Here is a 17974-nt window from a genome sequence, read left to right as displayed (position 1 = left end):
GTGCGTGTGCGTGGTGTGCACGTGTGGGTGTGCGTGTGCGGGGCGCTTTGCTATTCCCAGGGACCCCCCCCCAAGCCCTCACTGGGAGGGGGGACAACAGGAACAGGGACCCCTCCCCCGGTCCAAGCTGTGTCTGGGGGGGTGACAGGCACTGGGACCACCCCCCGGCCCAGTGCGGGGGGGGCAGTGCTGGCGACAGGGACCCCAGTGAGGGTCGCAGGGGGGGACGCGGGGACGAAGGACAGGGCAGGTCGGGAGGGAGGCGAGCAGCAGGGCTGAGCGGGGGGGGGGTGTCTTTGCTGACCCCCCAGGCAGGCTGGAGGATGGTGTGAGTTTGTCAGGCCTCAGCCCTGCGGGGAGGGCGGGGGCACATCTGCAGTGTCCCCCCAGCCCCGGGGGGCTGCAGTGGATGGGGGAATGAGGAGGTGACACGGGGGGGGTGATGTTCGGGGGGGGTGGGGGGGCCAGACCCTCCCCAACACCCCAGACCCCCCCCAGGTGTTGGGGAAATCTCTGTCGGAAGGAGCTCCCAAGCCCCCACTTTGGTTGGGGAGGGCAGAACTGGCAGCCCCCCCAAACCAGCCAGACTGATTGGGGGGGAGGGGGGGTCCTTCCAGCCTCCCCCAGTGCCATACTGGGAGGGAGGGGGCACTGGACTGGGAAAACAGGCACAGCCCCCATTAGTGTGTGCATGTGGGGGGGGCTTTGGGGTTCAGCTCTAGCTACTAACCCGGGGGGGAGGGCTAGCGAGGGGGGGCACTGGAGAGAGTATATGTTAATATATTTTATTTAATAAAAGCTAAAACCCGCAGAGCGCCTGTGTGCGGCCGCCGGCTCTTGTGTCCCCCCCGTGTGTCGTGTCCCCCCCCTATTTATTGTCTCCAGGACAGGGACCACGTTCATTTCCCCCCCAAAACTGTGTCTTTTGTTGCAAAATGACTGTTCGGGACCCCCCACCCCCCCAGTAAGATCCTGGGGGGGAGGGGGACAGGTGACACACCGGTGTCCCCAGCCCCTGGGGGGACCCTCCCTGCTCTCCCCCCCCCCCCCCATCCCACCCCCCCTGACCGTGCTGACTGTGTACAGATCTCTCATAAACAGATGGAGATGAAAGCTGCTCTGGAGGGTCGCGTGGCTCTGTGAGGGGGGCGTTCGGGTGAAAACATGGCAAAAAGGGGTAAAATACCCCGCTGGGGAAGGGGGGGGCTGGGGGAGGTGCTGGCCGCAGGGCTGGGGCCGCGGGGAGCCTGGGGAAGGGGATGGGGGAAGGGGACACGCAGCCCTCCGCCTCTCTCCGTTGGTTTTTATTGCATTTATATATAATATATATTCAAACTTTTACAATAATTTTAACTTGATAACATCCAAGTTCGATTTGGTTTTAATACATATAAAATTAGGCCTCTAACAGTGACGGGGAGCCCTCGCCGCCGCTCCCCCCCAGAAGAGATCTCCTTAAAAGTAAAAGAAAATTAAAGGACCTTCCCGGCTCCTGGGGGCTCCGGCCGCTGCCCCGGGGGGCCGGGGGGGGCGGAGAAGGGCCAAACCAAGTGCAAATCACTGATATGTACAAACTAGACAAGCATCTCTCGGCAAACACCCCCGGGGGGGGGAGAGGGAGGGAGGTGGGGATGCAGCCCCCCCGGGGGGGCCGGAGCCCCCAGGGAAGAGGGAGCCCTGAAGGGTGCGAGGGCTGGCGCCAGGGAGGGGGCCGGGGCCCCCCCAGAAGAGCAGGAGAGGGGACCAGGGGGCCACGTTAGTACAAAAATCCTCTGCCCCCCCCCCCCCGCCCCATCTCTGGGTGGGTCCTGGGGAGGGAAGGGACCCCCGGGCCGAGGCTGTGCCGCCTCCGATGGTCTGGGGGGGCTGCGAGGATGAGGAGGGAGGGGACGGGGAGGGGGGGGGTCCTTAACAAGTCAATACAAAGCTCAAAGTGTTAGTAGGGATGATGCGTGCCCGGAGCCCCCCCGCCCCGGCCGGGGGGGCTCACGACGGCATGCACTGCACCCGGTCCGGCCCCTCTTCCTCATCATCCGAGGTGTCGGAGGAGCTGGGAGACTCGTCCGAGTCACCGTCCGGCGCTCCCGGCTCTCTTCGGCGCTGCCGGGGGGGGGTGCAGAGAAAGCAGGTGAAGGGGCTGGGGGAGCAGCAGGCAAAGGGGGGAGGGGGGGACGGGACACAGAGGGGACCCCGGCACGTACCCGGTGATGGCGTCTCTGTCGCAGGTGGTGCATGAGGAACCAGAGCATGTGGCTGTCGAACATGTCGGTGTGGTGGAGGCTGTCCTCGTCCCGCTCCAGCTTGTTCTTCTTGATCACCTGGGGCCAGGCGAGGTGGGGAGGGTCAGGGGCTGCGGGGTCAGTTCCCCCCGGCCCTGCAGCCCCCTGACCCCCCCACCTCACTCTCCAGGTCTCACCTCCTTGAGGCCGGCCAGCTCGGTGGGATTCTCCGCCGTGGGTGCCCAAATCTTGACGTCGTGGTCGAGGCCGCTGGTGGCCAGGACGGGGAGGTGGGGATGGGGCTCCAGGCAGTTCACCTGGGGGCGAGAGAGGTGGGGGGTCACCCCAAACAGGGCACGGGGACTGACCCTGGCACCCACAAGCTCTCTGGTGGCTGTCCAGCCCATCACCCTGGCCTCAGGTCAGGGTCTTGCACAGCAGTGGGAGGTAGGGCTCGGTGAGGTGGGCTTCCCACGGGACCCCCCGGCAGGGAGAGGGGCTACCACCCCCGGCATCCCCATGCTCTGGCTCTGGGAAGGGGACACACACGCCACCCCCCACAAGCACACCCCAAAATTTGGGGTGCCCCCAAGTACTTCGCGGGGCACCAAGCCCAGCGCACCCTGAGAGGCAACGGGTGCAAGGAAGGCGGGGAACCCCCACCCCGACAGCAAACCCAACAGGAAAGGGGCCGCGTCCATCCCAGGGCGCTGAAGCCCAGCTTCGGCCATCAGGGAGGTCCTGGGGCTGGATCCGGCCCGGCACCGGCTCTGCCGGCTGGGGGTGGCGGTGCCAGCAGCTGCCAGGAGCTGGCACGGGGCCGCGGCCACCCAGACAAAAGGCGACTGTGGGGCCAGCGGAGGAGCGGCACAGTGGGGACCGGCTCGGCCGGGAGCGGGAGGGAGCAGTGGGCAGGGCTCCGCCACCCGTCCCCGTGCCAGCGAGGAACCTGCCGGCCCAAAACCCGCTCCCCTTCCGCCTGCCCCGACCCAGGAGCCGGGGGTGCCACCAGTGCATCCCGTCCCCTCCCAAACCCCTGCCCGTGGGGGACAGGCACCGACTGCCGGGGCGGCATGGGAGACCGAGCGTCTGCCGGCTCCGAGCCGAAACCAGGCACGGATCCCCCGCCAGCGCAGGCAGCGGCCGCTCGGGACCGGACTGCTGTCGGCCGGAGCCTGGGAAACTGGGCGCAGGGCCGGCCCCGGTGCAGCTGCGTCCCTTTCCTGGAAGTGACTGGGTGAGGACGCAGCTGTGCGCCCAGCGGGGAGCAGCGCTCGGATCCGGCCCGGGAGCACACAGCTCTCCCCACGGACCCCCCGCGTCCCAGGGGAAGGGTAGGGGGCTGCCCCGTCCTGGATGGCAGCAGCTCCGACGTCCCCACCCCTCCTTCGGTGACAAGCACCCCGTGGGCATCTGGGCGAAATCCCCGTGGGATTTCGTACACCAGAAGACCTCCGAGGTGCTGTGGCCCTGGCCAGCCTGCCTCAGCCGACCCCGCTGCCGCTCCCCGGGCAGGAGCAGTGCCAAGCACTCCGCACGTGGGGCACCGGGAGCCCACGGGGACCCTGCTTGGCTTTCGGTAGAAAAAGCACGAAAAGCGGCAGCAAATTCCTGCGGGCACGTGGAAGCAGCTTGTGCTGGATGCGGACATAAACCCCAGCTCGCAGGTGGCAGAGGAGCAGGGCAGCACGGCGTCGGGACTCACCACTCCTCCCTTGTCGCCCTCCATGAACTGCACGATCTGGCAGGACGATTTCTCCCACAGGAAGATGTGGCCGCAATCGCTGCCGCTCACCACAAACTCACTTTTCGGGCCATAAAAATTGACGCCTTTCACTGAAAGGAGAGAAACAAGCAGCCCGAGGCCATCAGGAGCCAGGCAGCGCTCCCTGCCATGAATTCGCTTCCTGCCTGGCAGCCAGCGAGTTTCCAGGGTTACCGGCGTGGATCTCTTCCGTCCCCAGACACATAATAGCTCATTCTTTGCAAGCCCAAGAGTTTGTGTTAAGGGTCTTTGAGAGGAAGATGAAACACAGGGAGCTGCAGAAATAAGCTAAAAGCAGGCAATTATTCTTCCGGGTTGCTCTGGGGACAGCCCCCCACCTCCAGACTGCCCCAAAGCCTGGTTGCGGGCGTGAGGAGGGGGAAGCTGGAGCGAGCTTGGACCCGCTGGCTGCCGGGAATGGGATGTGGTGGTGGTGGTGGGAGTTTGACAGTGACCTGGGGAGAGCCTCCGAGCCCCCCGCAGCAGGGGATGCAGCCTGCCGGGGGGGGGGGGGGGGGGGGGGGAGGGCTGCACCAGCACCCATCCCAGCCAGTCCTTACCAGTGGCATTATTGCGATGTCCCTTATATCTCTTGATGTACTCCGCTCCGTCGCTGTGAGAGGAGTTGAAGAGATAAATGTCTTCATCGTTGTAGCTGGCCAACAGCTCTGGCGTAGGATGGAAGAGACGGGCGTTAGCAGGGAGCACGTGGTGGACGTGGTCTCTCTGCTGGGGGTGGGTGTGCTGCAAGCCCCCCCGGGTGCCCGGCACTGCCTCCGGCACCCTCCCGTCCCGGTCCCTCCCCAGGCCAGGACAGCTCCGCCCCACAACGCCGCAGCCCGGGGCACCTGCGACTCGTCCATCAGCCCCGCTGCGGGTCGGTCACTCACCCGAGCCGTCGTGGCTGTAGACGAGACAGGTGATGTTGGCTTTGGACTCGCTGTTCACCTATGGAAAGCACAGACAGCTCTGCTCCCATCTCCTCCTCCCGCTGCGTGCCAGCACACCTACGCCGGCCACGTGCCCGCTTAGAGAGCTCGGTGTGCGAGTGACTGCTCTGCAAGAGCTTTAAAGTCAGAGCATAAAAACACTGCCTCTTCCTACACCAAGACGGAACTTTACGGACAGTGGAAGATTTGGGTCAAGGAAAAAAAAACAAAGCCCGGGCAGTTTGTCCATCCTCTCGAGCTGTTTTCCAGGCAGGAAGCCGGCGAGAGACTTGGCCAGCGAGCGCTTCTCGGCCGCTCCTACATGAGGCTCCCGAGGGAGCGCTCCACAGATCTGGACGGCAAGGTCTGCCCAGGCCTCATCCCAGGCTCTCGCTCCGTGGCGAGCACTGCCGGCACCAGCCCGGCTACGGGAGCTGGGCAAAGGCTGGTCCTGCTGGTGAGGCTGGCACAGGCAGCCCTGCTGCCGGCAGGAGACCTGGCTGTCTGTCACTCACCCTGCAGCGGAGGCAGTTCCCCCCCCCAGGTTTGCCCACCCCACACCAGGCTCGGCTTTGCTCGGTGCCAGCACACAGATGGGCATGCGAGCCGCAGCGCTGCGGCAGGGCTGCCGCCCACCCACGCAGGCAGTCGAGAGCTGATGGCCACCGTGGGACGTCCTCTGCCAGTCCACCCACCCACGAGCTCTCCCACGCCACGTCCCCGCAGGGGAGGGACCCGCAGTGCCACCCATCGCGCCGATATGCCGTGAAATTGAGCCGCTTACCAAATGGTGAGGGCAGAACTTCTTTAGTACGCCGTTGTTCTCATTCTCGTCTATTTTCCGCTGGTCGTAAATCCTGGGGGAAGGATGGCAGGCATTTGGCACTCACTCGAGACACGAGGGATACCGAGCTGATGGGCACTGAGGGCCGGTGCTGCCCGCCTCTGCGGGCCAGGGCAGGAGGAGACCGGCAGAGCGGCAGCTCTCCCCGACCACGCAGATGCCATGTCTGAGCCAGCTCTGAAACGACGACCTGCCCCGACGCTGGCCGGAGGCTCCGGCCCTCGCCAATGGATCTGCGGAGCTGCGAGCGGGCCCAGACCGGCAGAAGTCTCGGCCAAAGCAGCTTAACGTCACCTCTTGTTAGTCGGAGGCACTGCTGGGTGGCACGTGACAACATCAAAGCCTGCGTGCACACAGGCTGTGACCTGCGTTCAGGGCTGTCAGCCCGGAGGCTGCTCTGCAAGGGGGACGTGACTGCCACCGCGCTTGTCCCTCGGCTGGCTTGGGCTCCTCCGGGTCCCCAACCTCCCCGAGCCTCCATGAATGGGGAGCCCACCAGGAGCTGCCCAGTGCCGGGAAAGCCAGGGGGAGAGGAGGCACCTGGATACGGGCAGAGGACAGAGAGCAGCAGCGAGCGGGAAGGAAGGGAGGCTGCGTTTTGAGCAACGATCCTAGGCTCTTCCGAGAGCTACCGAGCTAGCGAGGCACCGGCGCTGCTGTTTGAGCAGTCTGCGAGCCCATGTGTTGTTTCCATGCCCAGCGCCCCAGGAGCGGCTGCCTGCACGCCAGACACCCGCGTGGCTGGCACGCCGGGGAGCTGACGCCGCGCAAGCGATCCCAGCGGCAGGGCTGCGGCGTCCCCCCACTCCCCGAGGAGCGGCCCCTACGCATCCTCGGGGAGCCAAGCGACGCCGCAGCTCTGCTCGCTCTCGGGGAGCTGGGAAGCGGGCGGGCTTGGTGCACGCACGACTCACCTCTGCCCAAAACAGACGCCACACGAATCGCACCTTAAAATCCACTGGCTCCAGGGGAGCTCTGCGCTGACGCAGGGAGCCAAGGGGCCAGACACACGGACACAGCCCGGTCCCATGTGGGGGGCTGCCCCAAGTCTCTCGAAGGCCAGGGGGGCTTGCATTTGTCACTTAAGGAGCTCGGTCCCGCTGAAACCGAGACCTTCCCCGAGCCTTAATCTCATCTCCGATGCCCACCGGGCACCATCCGCAGGCAGGAGGCGGAGAGGAGGAGGAGAGGAGGACCGAGTTCATCGAAGCTCGTTAAGAGCACTACGAGTTCCTGAGGGAAGGCTCTCCCGGCTTCAGGGCAGGCTGGACAGTGGATCCCAGGGCTAAACCTCAAAGGATCCAAATCCTGTGCTATTAATCCCCCTTGTGTTCCTGCTGCTTGTGGGAGAACAGGCTGTGGAGGCATTAATGATCGAAGCCACAAGCATTTCTGGGGGGACAGAGATTTCAGAGCTCGCAGGGGTACCAACTGAGCCCCCACAGGGATGTTCAAGTCCACTTTGGGGACTCGGTCTGGGTCCCCAGCACAGACTCACCTGACAAACTGATCTCTGCCTCCTACAGCAAACTGGTAGGTGTTGGCTGGGTTCACGTAGATGGTGTACAGACCCACTTTCTTCTCCTTTTCCTTTGTCACAACCAGTTTCCTTTAAGAGACGAGGAAAAATAACAACAAAAAAAAAAATCCACCTCGAATTCAAAACAGGGTCCAGATGGGAAAAGCAGGAGCTGCGCGAGTCTCTTACTCACTCCCAGAAAAAAAAAAAAAACATAACAACAAAAAAAACCACCACCCAACCATTTCAGCCTCCCAGCTGAAGCTAGCACATGCTCCGTCTGCGACTCAAGCGGCGCAGAGTGAAATCATTCCCTGGCGTTTTCCTCCGAAATGTCTGAAAGGTTTCAGGGCCCAAACTTGAGCCCGACGGAGCCGGACAGGCAGCGGTGAGGGCAGAATCGGATTAACTCCAGAGCAGAAACGCTCTGCTGTTACTTTTCCCTACCCGTCTCGCTGTAATAAGGCCCAGATTTAACGAAATCCGACACACACACCATCCCCCCTCCCCCAAGGGCTCAATATTTCGGCTTTGCAGACACGAATACAAACTGAGGCAGCATCCTCAAGAAGGAACAGCCAGCTCAAGCGCTTGTCTTTCTTCTAATTATACCGTTCGGCTTAATGAAAGATGGGAGCTGCCTACAGTCTGCCTGCGAACCCCTGCCTCCAGAGCGGTTTCACACTCGCAGGGTGACAATTCAATGCGAGCATCAAACCCAAACAGCAGCGTGGATCCCCACGAAGGAGGAGGAGGGACAGACCCACGCCAGCCTACTGACCAACAGACTCTGCTCGAAACGGACCCAGCAAATGGGGGGGGGAGGGGGGACGAGGATTAAATGCGGCTGTTTTGAAACGCCCCGGCAGTTTTTGTCCTGGTTATGAAACAGATGGGTTTAAGGCTGTAGCCAAAAGCACTCGCACATACAAATAAAACCAAGCCACTGGGAGACGAGCGCCAAAGCCCTCGGTTTTAAGCAGGATCATCTTCAAAATAATATGCCGCTATATTGGAAAAGTACCATGATACCAAAACCAGGCGTCTGTTTGAACACCCGCCACAGATTTATTTTGGAAGCTTGTCAGAAACGACAGATCTCTCGGCGATACGGGTTAAGATCCAGCACGCACCACCCGGCTGCTTGCTAATTATTGTTTTTCAATTAACTGCAATAGCGCTCACGCGACAAGCGAGTCAGGCGAACTGCGAGCTCAGAGCTGCTGCCAGCGTGGAGAGATTTTGGTGCTGTGATTAATCAGCCACTTCACTGCGCAGAAGGAGCGCAGGACCCTCGGCGCGGCCCCCGGGATGGGTAAACGGGCGCCAGATGGGCAGCCTTTGGCAGCCGCCGTGGCAGCCACGCCTGCGCACGGACCTGCCGCGCCAGTATTATTTCTGTTTCCTATCTGAACAGGGCCCCATCCCAGCGAGGATGAGGGTTCAAATGCACTTGTCTGCGTTTTGCACTTGTCTGAAGCAAGGTTCATATCGTATCCTCACGCGAGATGGCCAGCCCCAGACCAGCCACCGAAAAGCTCTCTGGTCTGACCCTGCACCTCACAGAAGACAACACTGCTTGAAAGCCAAAAAATACGTTTTCCCACTTTATGCCCATGGAACAGGCACGCGCTGCTGTGGAAACGCAGCGGCACAAGCGGGACCCTCAGCCCTACGCAGCCGAGTGCCACCCGCTCGCAGGGGAGCCCCCCGGGACCCCGGATCTCCCTCCGGAGCTTCCCCGGTCCTGGCAGTGGGAGTGGGTAGAGAAATACTCACGAGGCAGGCCGGTCTTGTCTCAGATCAATGGTGAAGACTACAGCATCTTCACCTGCTGATAGGAAAGTGCATGGAGAATCCGGTTCTAGGGCCAGCTGGAAGATAAATACTTGGGCATTGGTTCCCTTTTTACCCAACAAAGTGGCAAGATCCCTTTCTCCCAGTAAACTGTTGGCTATTAACAGGAGCCGATGCAGCACCAAGCCCTCTATGCCCGCGGCCGAGTGCTCACGTCACTGCTTTGCAGGGCACAGAGACCCTCCTCGTCACGCTCAGAGGTGACAGCGATTATAAAGAAGCATTTAAGAATCGGTCTCTCCACGGCAGTGGCTCTGCCTTCACTATTTCTGGCAGCCAGTGAGCCAGGATGGCCCCCGGGTGTTTCGGGGGTCCCCAGCTGCCGCCCGCCCCCTCCGCGGGCTGGTCTGGGCTCACCTTGTGCGAAGCTCCTTTGTGCTGCGCCACGCGCTTGGTGTTTTTGCAGCACTGCGTGGCGGAGAGCTCGGCCACCCGGACCTGGCCGTCCCGAGCACACATAGCCAGAGTGGAGTCACCGCTGTTGGGGAGGAACTTGGCCTGGAAGAGAGCAAGCGGAGGGGCGGCTTTCAACGCTGGGGCAGGGGCTCGTGTACGCGTGGGTGGAAACGGGGTGAAACAGGAGAGAAACCGAGGGCAGCACCCCTGCCAGACCCCAACGAGCCCCGGATGCTCAGATCTGCAGGTAGCGACTGCAAAGCCTCGGCTCCATGGGCTGAGCTCTCCGAGAAATCATCCCGGCCCTTTCTGGCGAGCACGGGGAGCTGGGAGCCTGGCAGAGACACTGGTAGTGCCAGTGTCCCTCCAAGCACGGGCTGTGCCCGGCCCTCCAGGCCCCTCTGGCGGTGGCAGAGCCACGGCACTGCCCACGCACCGGGCTGCCTGGCACGGCACGGCACAGCCTCCTCCGAACGCCCACGGCCGCTCCCAAACCTGCTGCTCAGCGGGGCCAGAGGAGCAGCAGGGGGAAGCTCTGCAGGGAACGGGGTCACCTCACCCCGCCGTCCCCAGCCAGGGCTCTGCGAGACGGCGGAGTTTAGGGCACACCAGTGGGTTTTGATGGTTCATTAGCGCTGCACAGCAGCTGGGCTCCTCCCGCAGCCCTTAGCTTTAACGACACGTTTCTCCTGCCCCGCTCAGCATCGTCCAGCTGAAATTACGCGCTTCTAGAGCAGGCACCTGCCCACCGTGGGGGATCTTCTGTTACCCCTAGCCCTCCGAGAACCCTCCCCGCATGCTCCTCACCTGGAAGACGTTGCTCTTGTGGCCGCTCTCAAACTCCAGCACCGGCTGCCTCCTGACCCAGTCCCACACCACCACTTTGAGGTCGTCACTGCCGCTGGCCAGCCACGTGCCGCGCTGGTTAAAGTGCAGGGTGTTGACACAGCCCGTGTGGCCCTCCAGGCCGTGCTGGAGGCGGAAGCGTTGCACGAAGACCCTGGCCCCGCAGGCCTCGTAGACGAAGCGGGCACTGGAGCCCAGCTCCCTTTCCCGGAGGGCATGGACCGCCTGCCAGCGGGGCTGGGGCAGCGCCGTGGTCTCCGAGGACACCCAGTCCTCCAGGGCCTGCTCGTCATCAGAGGAGTCTTGGTCGTGGTTGGCACGCTTGCGCTGGGCACGGCGGTGGGACCGCTGGTCCTCCTCTTCGTCCTCCTCCTCTTCCTCCTCTGAGTGCGACCGGTCCAGGGTACGGTTCTCCTCATTTATGGAGTAGTGGCCCGTGTCGTCCATGCTGTCAGAGTCCTTCTCTTCCCCCGAGCTCTCCGTGTCCGTGTCCCGGCTCTCCGTGCTGGTGCGGTTGGGCCCCACGTTGTCTCCCGTGAGGCTCAGGCTAAGGTCGGAGGCCTCCACCTCGATGCCGGAGGAGGTTTCTCGGCCCTCCTCAGCCGACATCTCCTCCGGGCTGCTGGACAAGCTGCCTGCGTGGTGCAGACAAGGCCATGAGCCTCCCCAACAGGAGACCCCAGGCATGGGGAGACCGGTCCCCGCCAGCACCCTTACCATTCACTATGTCCGTCTTCCCCTCCATGCTGCTCCCTTTATCCGACATCGTGTTTTCCAGAGCGCTCACCCTGCGTACAAGAGAGGTAGAGAGCAGAAGCTGGAGCATCCCTGCCACGGCCAGTCTGCCGAGACAGGGACGTGCTGGCCTGTCCCCGTGTCGGTGGAGCCGCGCACACACCCATGGCATCACGGGCTGGTCTGGAGCGCACCGCTTTCTAAGGGAAAAGGCAATCAGCGGAGGAAGTGGCCCGCACGAAGTGGCTACAGGCTTGGTGACCACACTCGATGCACGACAACAAAAGCTCATCGGCTATTGCCGAGGGCAGAGCGAATGGTAACGTCCCTCGGCCCCCACCGAGGCACCTGCGGCTGGGTAACAGGGCCGCTTGCCACCATCCCCCAAATTCCTCTCCAGTTTCCGATTTGCTCAGACTTCGCAGGGAAGCATTTCTGCGACCCACCATCGACTTCGCAGGGAAACACTTCTGCGACCCGCCACGCTGCCTCTCCTCCTGCCTGCGGGATGGCTCCCGGCTTCCACTGCCTGCGCCCGGACCCCGCTTCACCTCTCGCAACGAGACAGGCGCTTCTCGGCTGGCGATTCCCAGCCACGCTCGGGGGAAGGAGGAGGCGTTGACTCCAGCTTGGCAGCAATTGCTGCAGCAAGGCGGCTGCACAACACACATCTCTGGCTCGGGGTGTGCAGGGAGGCAGGAGCGGGGCTTGGATCGCAGGCAGATGAGGCAAGGTGACTGGGAAGGCAGCAAGCCACGGTATCAAGAAACTTCTTGGCACCTGCAGACCGCAGGCAGCCAGTTAAAAGCTGCTCAAGAGGTTTTTTTTAACCCCAGCGACAGATTTTTAAACGCTTTCCTACGCACAAAATCCTCCCGGCATCGTGGAGGGGCCATTTTCCTCCATGCCACAGACAGGACAGCGGCCCCGGACACCTGGCCAGCCCACCCAGCCTCCCCCAAGAGCAAACTTTGGCCTTTGGCACCCCCAACAACTCTGCTCCTCCCGGGGAGCAAGCAAGAGCAGAGCCAGGCGACGAGGCCAGGAGCTCCCTGGCATTTCCAGTTGCTCCAGGAGAAGTTCACCAATTCCTTGCGAGCACACGGAAAACCAAAGGCAAGCACGTGTTCAGCTCCCGGGCATTTCCCAGCCCTTGCTTTGGAGAGCTGGCTGCCACGGGGAGAGGAGGCAGGGGCTGCAGGAGCAGCGACGGCCCCGCTGCATCTGAGGACGGCGTCCAAAGCAGCCCCGGCTCCCCACTGCCGCAGGGGCAGCTCCTGCGGGGCTCTGGCTGCAAAGTGGAACCGTCTCCACGCCTGGGGGCTGCAGGCCACCCCCAGGATCGCGGTGCCCATCGCCTGCTGGTGGTCACACGTGGCTTTTGGTGACAGCGCCTGCTGGCAGAGCCGCCTTGCCAGGTTACACCAAAACATGGGAGGAAAATATGTCGGAGTCACGAGCCGCAGAGGTTTTGCCAAGGTGGAGGGAAAAAAACCAAACCCATTTTATTTATGCTTTGCTCATTCTTTACTTTCCTTCTATTTTTAGTCAGACTTTTTCATACTTGGTTTAGCTGCTTGCTCTTAACCAGTGTCAGGGAGTCTGCTAAAAGTTCCCCGTTTACACGCAGGGAAAAGCCAAAGCCAGAACATCGTTAGCATCGATTACAGCAAACACTCCGGAGACCAATCCTGGTTAGATGGGGAATTAACACCAGCGGAACCCTGAAGAGCCAAAGAAGGTGAAAGGCTCTGCCCAGGCTGGGTCTGTCACTGCCAGTCCGAGCCCGAGCACAGCTCCTCTGTAAGAAACAGCTGATTTAGGAGGCAAGTGGGGCTCGCTGAAGCTGCCAACCCGCAGGCACAGCTGCAGGGCGATGGAGCAGGGGCCGCCACCACCGTCACTGCCCAACGGCACTGCCGGGGTGCCCGGGGAAGGCCTGGCTCTGGCTGAAGCATGATAAAAGCTCTTACAATGTAGGAGCGTTTGTAAGGAAACCAAGTTTATGCCCTCCGCTCCCCTGCCCAAACCCACCGGATCTCCGCTCTGCGCCAGCAGCCAGACGTGGTGCCGAGCCTGTCCCTCCAGTGCCGGCAGCTCTCCGCACGTGAAGGCTTCGTGCCGGCAGTACGGCGGGGAGGAGAGCGGGTGTTCACCTCCCCCAAAGCGCCAAGGCTCAGTCCTACGAGGGAATTACTCACCGCTGCGGCGGGGGCAACTTGCGCTCGCTCAGCCGGCAAGTTCGCAGTGCCGCAGACGGTGCCCCGTGCCCGGCCAGGTCTGTCCCCGGGGGCTGCGGGCACACGGGCAGGACCAGGCAGGAGCTGGGGCAGGACTGGTTTTAATTTACTGCTCTAAGCGGCGAGGCGACTCCGTCCCTCGTACGGCGCCTGTCACGCTGGATGACTAAGGAACAGGCTCAAAACACCACAGTGCTCAGCTGTGACTTAACCCCCCGCCACCTGAATCGTTAGGAGATCGGAAAGTCCATCAACAGGTCGACTTCCCCTCTGCTGGTTATTTTGCCTTCAGCAGCATTATTAATCCAAGGGGCTGGAAGAGTCTTTGCACGTACAAAAGGACTCAGGTTTGGACTTTGCTCATTGGTAGTTATTTTCCTCTGCCAAATTACCTATTCAGATCTGTCATTAACACCATTTCACAGCAGCCTTTTCACGAAGGTGAGGAACAAGAAACACACTTTCAGAGGAGAGGAATCCATTACCAAATAATTAGCCTGACTTCACGTCTCATCCACCCACACCAGAGGACCGTAACCTGGCTAGGAAATTAAGAGAATTGAGAAAAAAAAGCCCTCAGCTGCCTCGGGGGAGCAGACTGCAGGGACAGATGTGGCCTCTGCCAGCGCCAGGGACACTGTGGGGGACACCGGGCTCCCCAGCCATCTTCTACGCCCGGGAGCACGACGCCAGCCCATGCCGGCTGCCCGGTACCGATGGATAGCCGGGCTGAGTGCTCGGCTCCAACAGCTCTGCATCAGCCTCCCCGGCCACCCACCAGCTCCACTCGCAGGCGCCGAAGCTGTTCACGTGGCAGGGAGATTAAAGCGCGCGTCGACCGGCAGCCCCTCGGCACGGCACAGCACGGCACGGCACAGCGTGCCGTCAGCACTCGAGGGCTCAGGCAGGGACAAACCGGCAGCAGGCAGACACGGGGGAACCCCACACTTGAGTTACGGGCGGCTGGAAACGCAGACGGCACCGAAGGCGTCGCTTCCGCCTCCCCAAACTGGGGAGCACTGGTGGAAGGAAGCAATGAAACACTGCTCGGTGCAGACCGGAGGGAGATGGGACATGGTCAGCCCTGCAGAGAGCCCCGAGCCCTCACCAAGAGATTTGAGCCCGTCACCAAGCTGCCAGCGCCAGGCCAGGTCTCCCTGCCAAGGCGGCAACGCCTTGGGGCACGCGGCCAGAGCCAGCAAACCCAGCCCCGTTCAGGGCACCACGCAGAGCAACCCCGGGAGCCGACACGTGGGTTTTGCAGTTCCCTGGAGCCAACATCTGGACAGGATCACCGCTCCAAGCTTCACATGCTCAAAGCCTGACTCTCCAGCACCCTTGCGAGGGCCCTAAAAATATCCCTCCGCATGCCACAGCCTCCCGGCTGCCTCCGCGGCCACCGGGATCGAGCTGCGGGTGCTGCCACAGCGCTGCTGCCTCCTCCCCCTGCGGCATGAACGGCCTTGACCCACCGAGCGAGCGCCTGGGGCTCAGCGGACTGCTGGCAAAGCGCGCCAGGGCTCACACCGCCGCACCGCCCCACTGCCTGCCAGGCTCCAAGCCCCCAAACCGGCACGATAGCGGTCAGCAACTCCAACAGTCGTGCCCAGGAGACAGTCCTTTCCGGCCTGAGCTGCTACCCCAACCTGTAATGCCATGAGCCGGCGGGACACAGGCCACGCTCCACACGGCAGCCGGCTCCGGCCCCTTGCTGCCACCCCTGATCCGCCATCCATCTGCGTCGGCACTCGGTGCCCCTCCGCAGCGCCCACAGGACTTGGCCATGCGCCGCGGTGTCACCAACCCAGCCGCTTTACGGCTGGAAACCCAGCGCTCACAGCCACTTCGTCCCCGAACGATCTGTCGTTAAAATATTTACATAGCTATATAAACACCCAAATAGCCAGGCTCCGCGGGTGCTCAGCACCTGGGCTGGGCTACATAAAGCAGAGGAGCAACGGGGCCAGAAGCGAGCGCGAGGCATTTTCGACCCACCGAGAGCCCCTCACCTCAGTTTCCAACGCCCCGGCACACCAAGACGCCCACAGGACACCGTGGCGCGGCCTCATGCCTGCGTTTATGCCGGGTCCCTCCCGCGCACGTGTTGCGCTGGGCTCGGCTGAGCCTCTTCTATTTAAGGAAAGTTTTCTCATCGGACCTGGACGGAGGCAACCTCGTTTGTTCGCTGCAGAGGAGCCTTCCTTCCCCCCGAGATGGTGTTGGGGGGTTTAAACGCCCAACCAAGCCTCCCGTGACGAGCAACTTTCCACCCCGAATGCCCCTCGCGGGGGAGAGGCCAGCCAGGCGCCTCCTGTTTGCCAAGACGTGGGCAGAAACCTGCCAGTGGGCCGCATTCGGGAGAGCCTTGGTTAATTACAAACCTACCCGGGAGCCTGGCAGGTCCTAGTGACGACACTAATTAAGCAGCTTCCCGTTTGCAATTACACGGAGGTCCAGAATCCCCATCTTGGAGCATCCCGGGCACGGCAGCGTCTCTTCGGGGGACACAGCACCCGCCTCCCCACCGCTTTACCCTGCCATCCCACGGCACAGCCCCAGCTCCCCCAGTGCCTCGTGGGATGGCCTGAACCCGCTCCCAGTGCAGGCAGGCCCCAATTAACTGCAGCTAATGAGCACTGGCTGCCTCACCACGCAGCACCGCCCCTTCCCCGTCCAGCACCCGGGAGGAGGGAGGCTCCTGGCTCCCCAGGGGAAGCGGTGGTCCCAAGGCTGAGGAAAGCCGGCCGGCCGGAGAAATCCCACAGGAGCCAAGGGGCAAGCAGCCGGAGGAGCCCAGGGCCATGCCACCGACACGAATAATTTGGCATCGTGAAGGAGACTGAGGCAGATGCAGCCCAAACATCCACCTCTGCCGCACGCAGGACAGACGGACACGAGGCAAGCGCTGCCGGACCCGGGGTGGCCCACTCACCTGCGCGGCGGCGGCAGTGCCGCGGGCAGCGAGTGCCGAGGCCGGGGCTGGAGGTTCGCTGGCAGCTGACGGAAACGACAGGTTAAAGCCCGGCAGCGCAGAGTCCGGCCGCGCCTGCCCCGGGGACCCCTGCTCCCTGGGGACACCCTTGGGGACAACGGGGACTGTCCTGGAAGGGAGGGGGTGAGGAAGGCCCAAGGACAATGAGGTTTGGACCTGGGGGGCAGGAGGGACCCTCAGCCGAGCTCCCCCCCGTGACCAAGACAGCGGGACCAGCTCTAGGGCTGAAAGGGACCCCCAGCGTCCCCCCAAGGCACCGTGACACCATGGGGGCAACAGGGAAGGAGCCTTGGGAATGGGAGGGGCCCTCAGCACCCCCCCGAGGCAGGGCAACACCCTGGGGACAGCACAGGTCCCCTCAGTGTCCCCCCAAAGAGACGATGACACCATGGAGGCAACAAGGATCAGCCCTGGGGGCAGAAGGGACCCCCAGCACTCCCTGAAAGGGTTGGTGACACCGCGGGGGCAACAGGGACCAGCGCTGAGAGCAATAGAGGCCACCCCAACACCCTCCCCAAAGCGCAACGTCCCCACAGGGGCGGCAGGGACCCCCCCCAAAGGCACAACAACTCCGGGGGGCAGCAGGGACCTCCCCCCCCCCAAAGGCACAACGACTCCGGGGGGCAGCAGGGACCCCCCCCAAAGGCACAACGGCTCCCGGGGGCAGCAGGGACCCCCCGGTGCGCGATGACCCCACGGGGATATCAAGGCCCCCCCAGCCGCCCCCGAAGGCCTGGTACCCCGCGGGGCGGCGGGGCCCCCCGGGCTGGGCCCCCCCGGAGGAGCCCTCCCGGCCCGGCCCCGAGCGGGCCCCGCCCCCGGCCCCGCCGCTCGGCGGGTGGGGGAGGGGAGGGCGGCCGGAGCCGGGGCCAGAACCGCCGGTCAGGACGGGGAGGGGGAGGGAGGGGAGGCCCCGCACCGACCCGACTCCCGGCAGCTCCCGGCCGTCGCTCAGGCGCGGGCCCCGCGGCCGCCGGCTGCTCCTCCGCCACCGGCTCCGGGCCCAGCCGCCGCCATCTCAGTGCGCCGCCTCCGCGGGACGCTTTACGGCGCCGCGGCGGCGCTTTACGGCAACGGCCGCTGCGCGACAGCGCGCGACAGCGCCTCCCCGGCCCCGTCGTCGCCATGGCAGCGGCGACCCCTACCCCGAGTTATTGTAGGGTCGCCCTGTGACTCCCCCCCCCCCCCCGCCCCCCCCAATGTTATTGTAGGGTCGCCTCGTGTGTGTCCCCGTGTTATTGTAGGGTCGCCCTGTGCCCCCTCAATGTTACTGTAGGGTCCCCCCGTGCCCCCCACCCCGTGTTATTGTAGGGTCGCCCACCCACCCCCGTTTTATTGTAGGGTCACCTCGTGTCCCCCCCAATGTTATTTTAGGGCCACCCACCCCTCCGTGTTATTGTAGGGTCACCTTGTCGTGTCCCCCCCCATGTCACTGAAGGGTCGCCCCATGTCCCCCCCCATGTTATTGTAGGGTCGCCCCATGTCCCCCCCATGTCACTGTAGGGTCGCACATGCCCCCTCCCCTGCCGTGCTACTCGGGGTCCCCCCCGTCACTGCAGGGTCACCCTGTGACCCCCGCATTTCAGCAGGGTGCTGCCGGCCACCCCTGCCTCGGTTTCCCCAGCTGGGAGC

At 63.3% G+C, this 17974-nt stretch overlaps 1 protein-coding gene across 3 annotated transcripts; it reads right to left on the bottom strand.

Annotated features, from left to right (window-relative positions):
• Positions 1 to 1275: 1275 nt before the first annotated feature.
• On the bottom strand, positions 1276 to 17414 carry DCAF8 (DDB1 and CUL4 associated factor 8). 3 transcript variants are annotated; one of them, XM_075524854.1, is made up of 14 exons: positions 17266 to 17414; positions 16283 to 16347; positions 11093 to 11163; positions 10337 to 11010; positions 9491 to 9631; positions 9056 to 9150; positions 7256 to 7366; positions 5698 to 5770; positions 4875 to 4932; positions 4545 to 4652; positions 3925 to 4055; positions 2417 to 2536; positions 2202 to 2318; positions 1276 to 1454 (listed from the first exon to the last, which is right to left on the bottom strand). In XM_075524854.1, the coding sequence occupies exons 3-14, from the start codon at positions 11139 to 11141 to the stop codon at positions 1350 to 1352; spliced, it is 1782 nt and encodes a 593-aa protein (XP_075380969.1). In that variant the 5' UTR covers positions 11142 to 11163; positions 16283 to 16347; positions 17266 to 17414; the 3' UTR covers positions 1276 to 1349. The 3 variants fall into 3 exon arrangements, with proteins under 3 accessions (XP_075380969.1, XP_075380966.1, XP_075380967.1); XM_075524851.1 differs by having other exon boundaries at positions 1316 to 2100; XM_075524852.1 differs by lacking the exon at positions 16283 to 16347 and having other exon boundaries at positions 1316 to 2100; positions 17266 to 17410.
• Positions 17415 to 17974: the final 560 nt, after the last annotated feature.

This window comes from Mycteria americana, chromosome 25, assembly GCF_035582795.1.
Source record: "Mycteria americana isolate JAX WOST 10 ecotype Jacksonville Zoo and Gardens chromosome 25, USCA_MyAme_1.0, whole genome shotgun sequence".
In the NCBI taxonomy this organism is placed as follows: Eukaryota; Metazoa; Chordata; class Aves; order Ciconiiformes; family Ciconiidae; genus Mycteria; species Mycteria americana.
Note: the sequence above shows the minus strand (reverse complement) of the source record. Positions and strands in the feature narration are given on the sequence as shown.

Excerpts from the sequence above, each read along its gene's own strand:
- DCAF8 (XM_075524851.1), bottom strand. The coding sequence starts at position 11,141 with ATGTCGGATAAAGGGAGCAGCATGGAGGGGAAGACGGACATAGTGAAT. Across the intron at positions 9,151-9,490 it reads ACAAAGGAGCTTCGCACAAG|CTGGCCCTAGAACCGGATTC; the intron begins GTGAGCCCAGAC and ends TTTATCTTCCAG. Across the intron at positions 2,101-2,201 it reads GACAGAGACGCCATCACCGG|CGCCGAAGAGAGCCGGGAGC; the intron begins GTACGTGCCGGG and ends CCCCCCCGGCAG.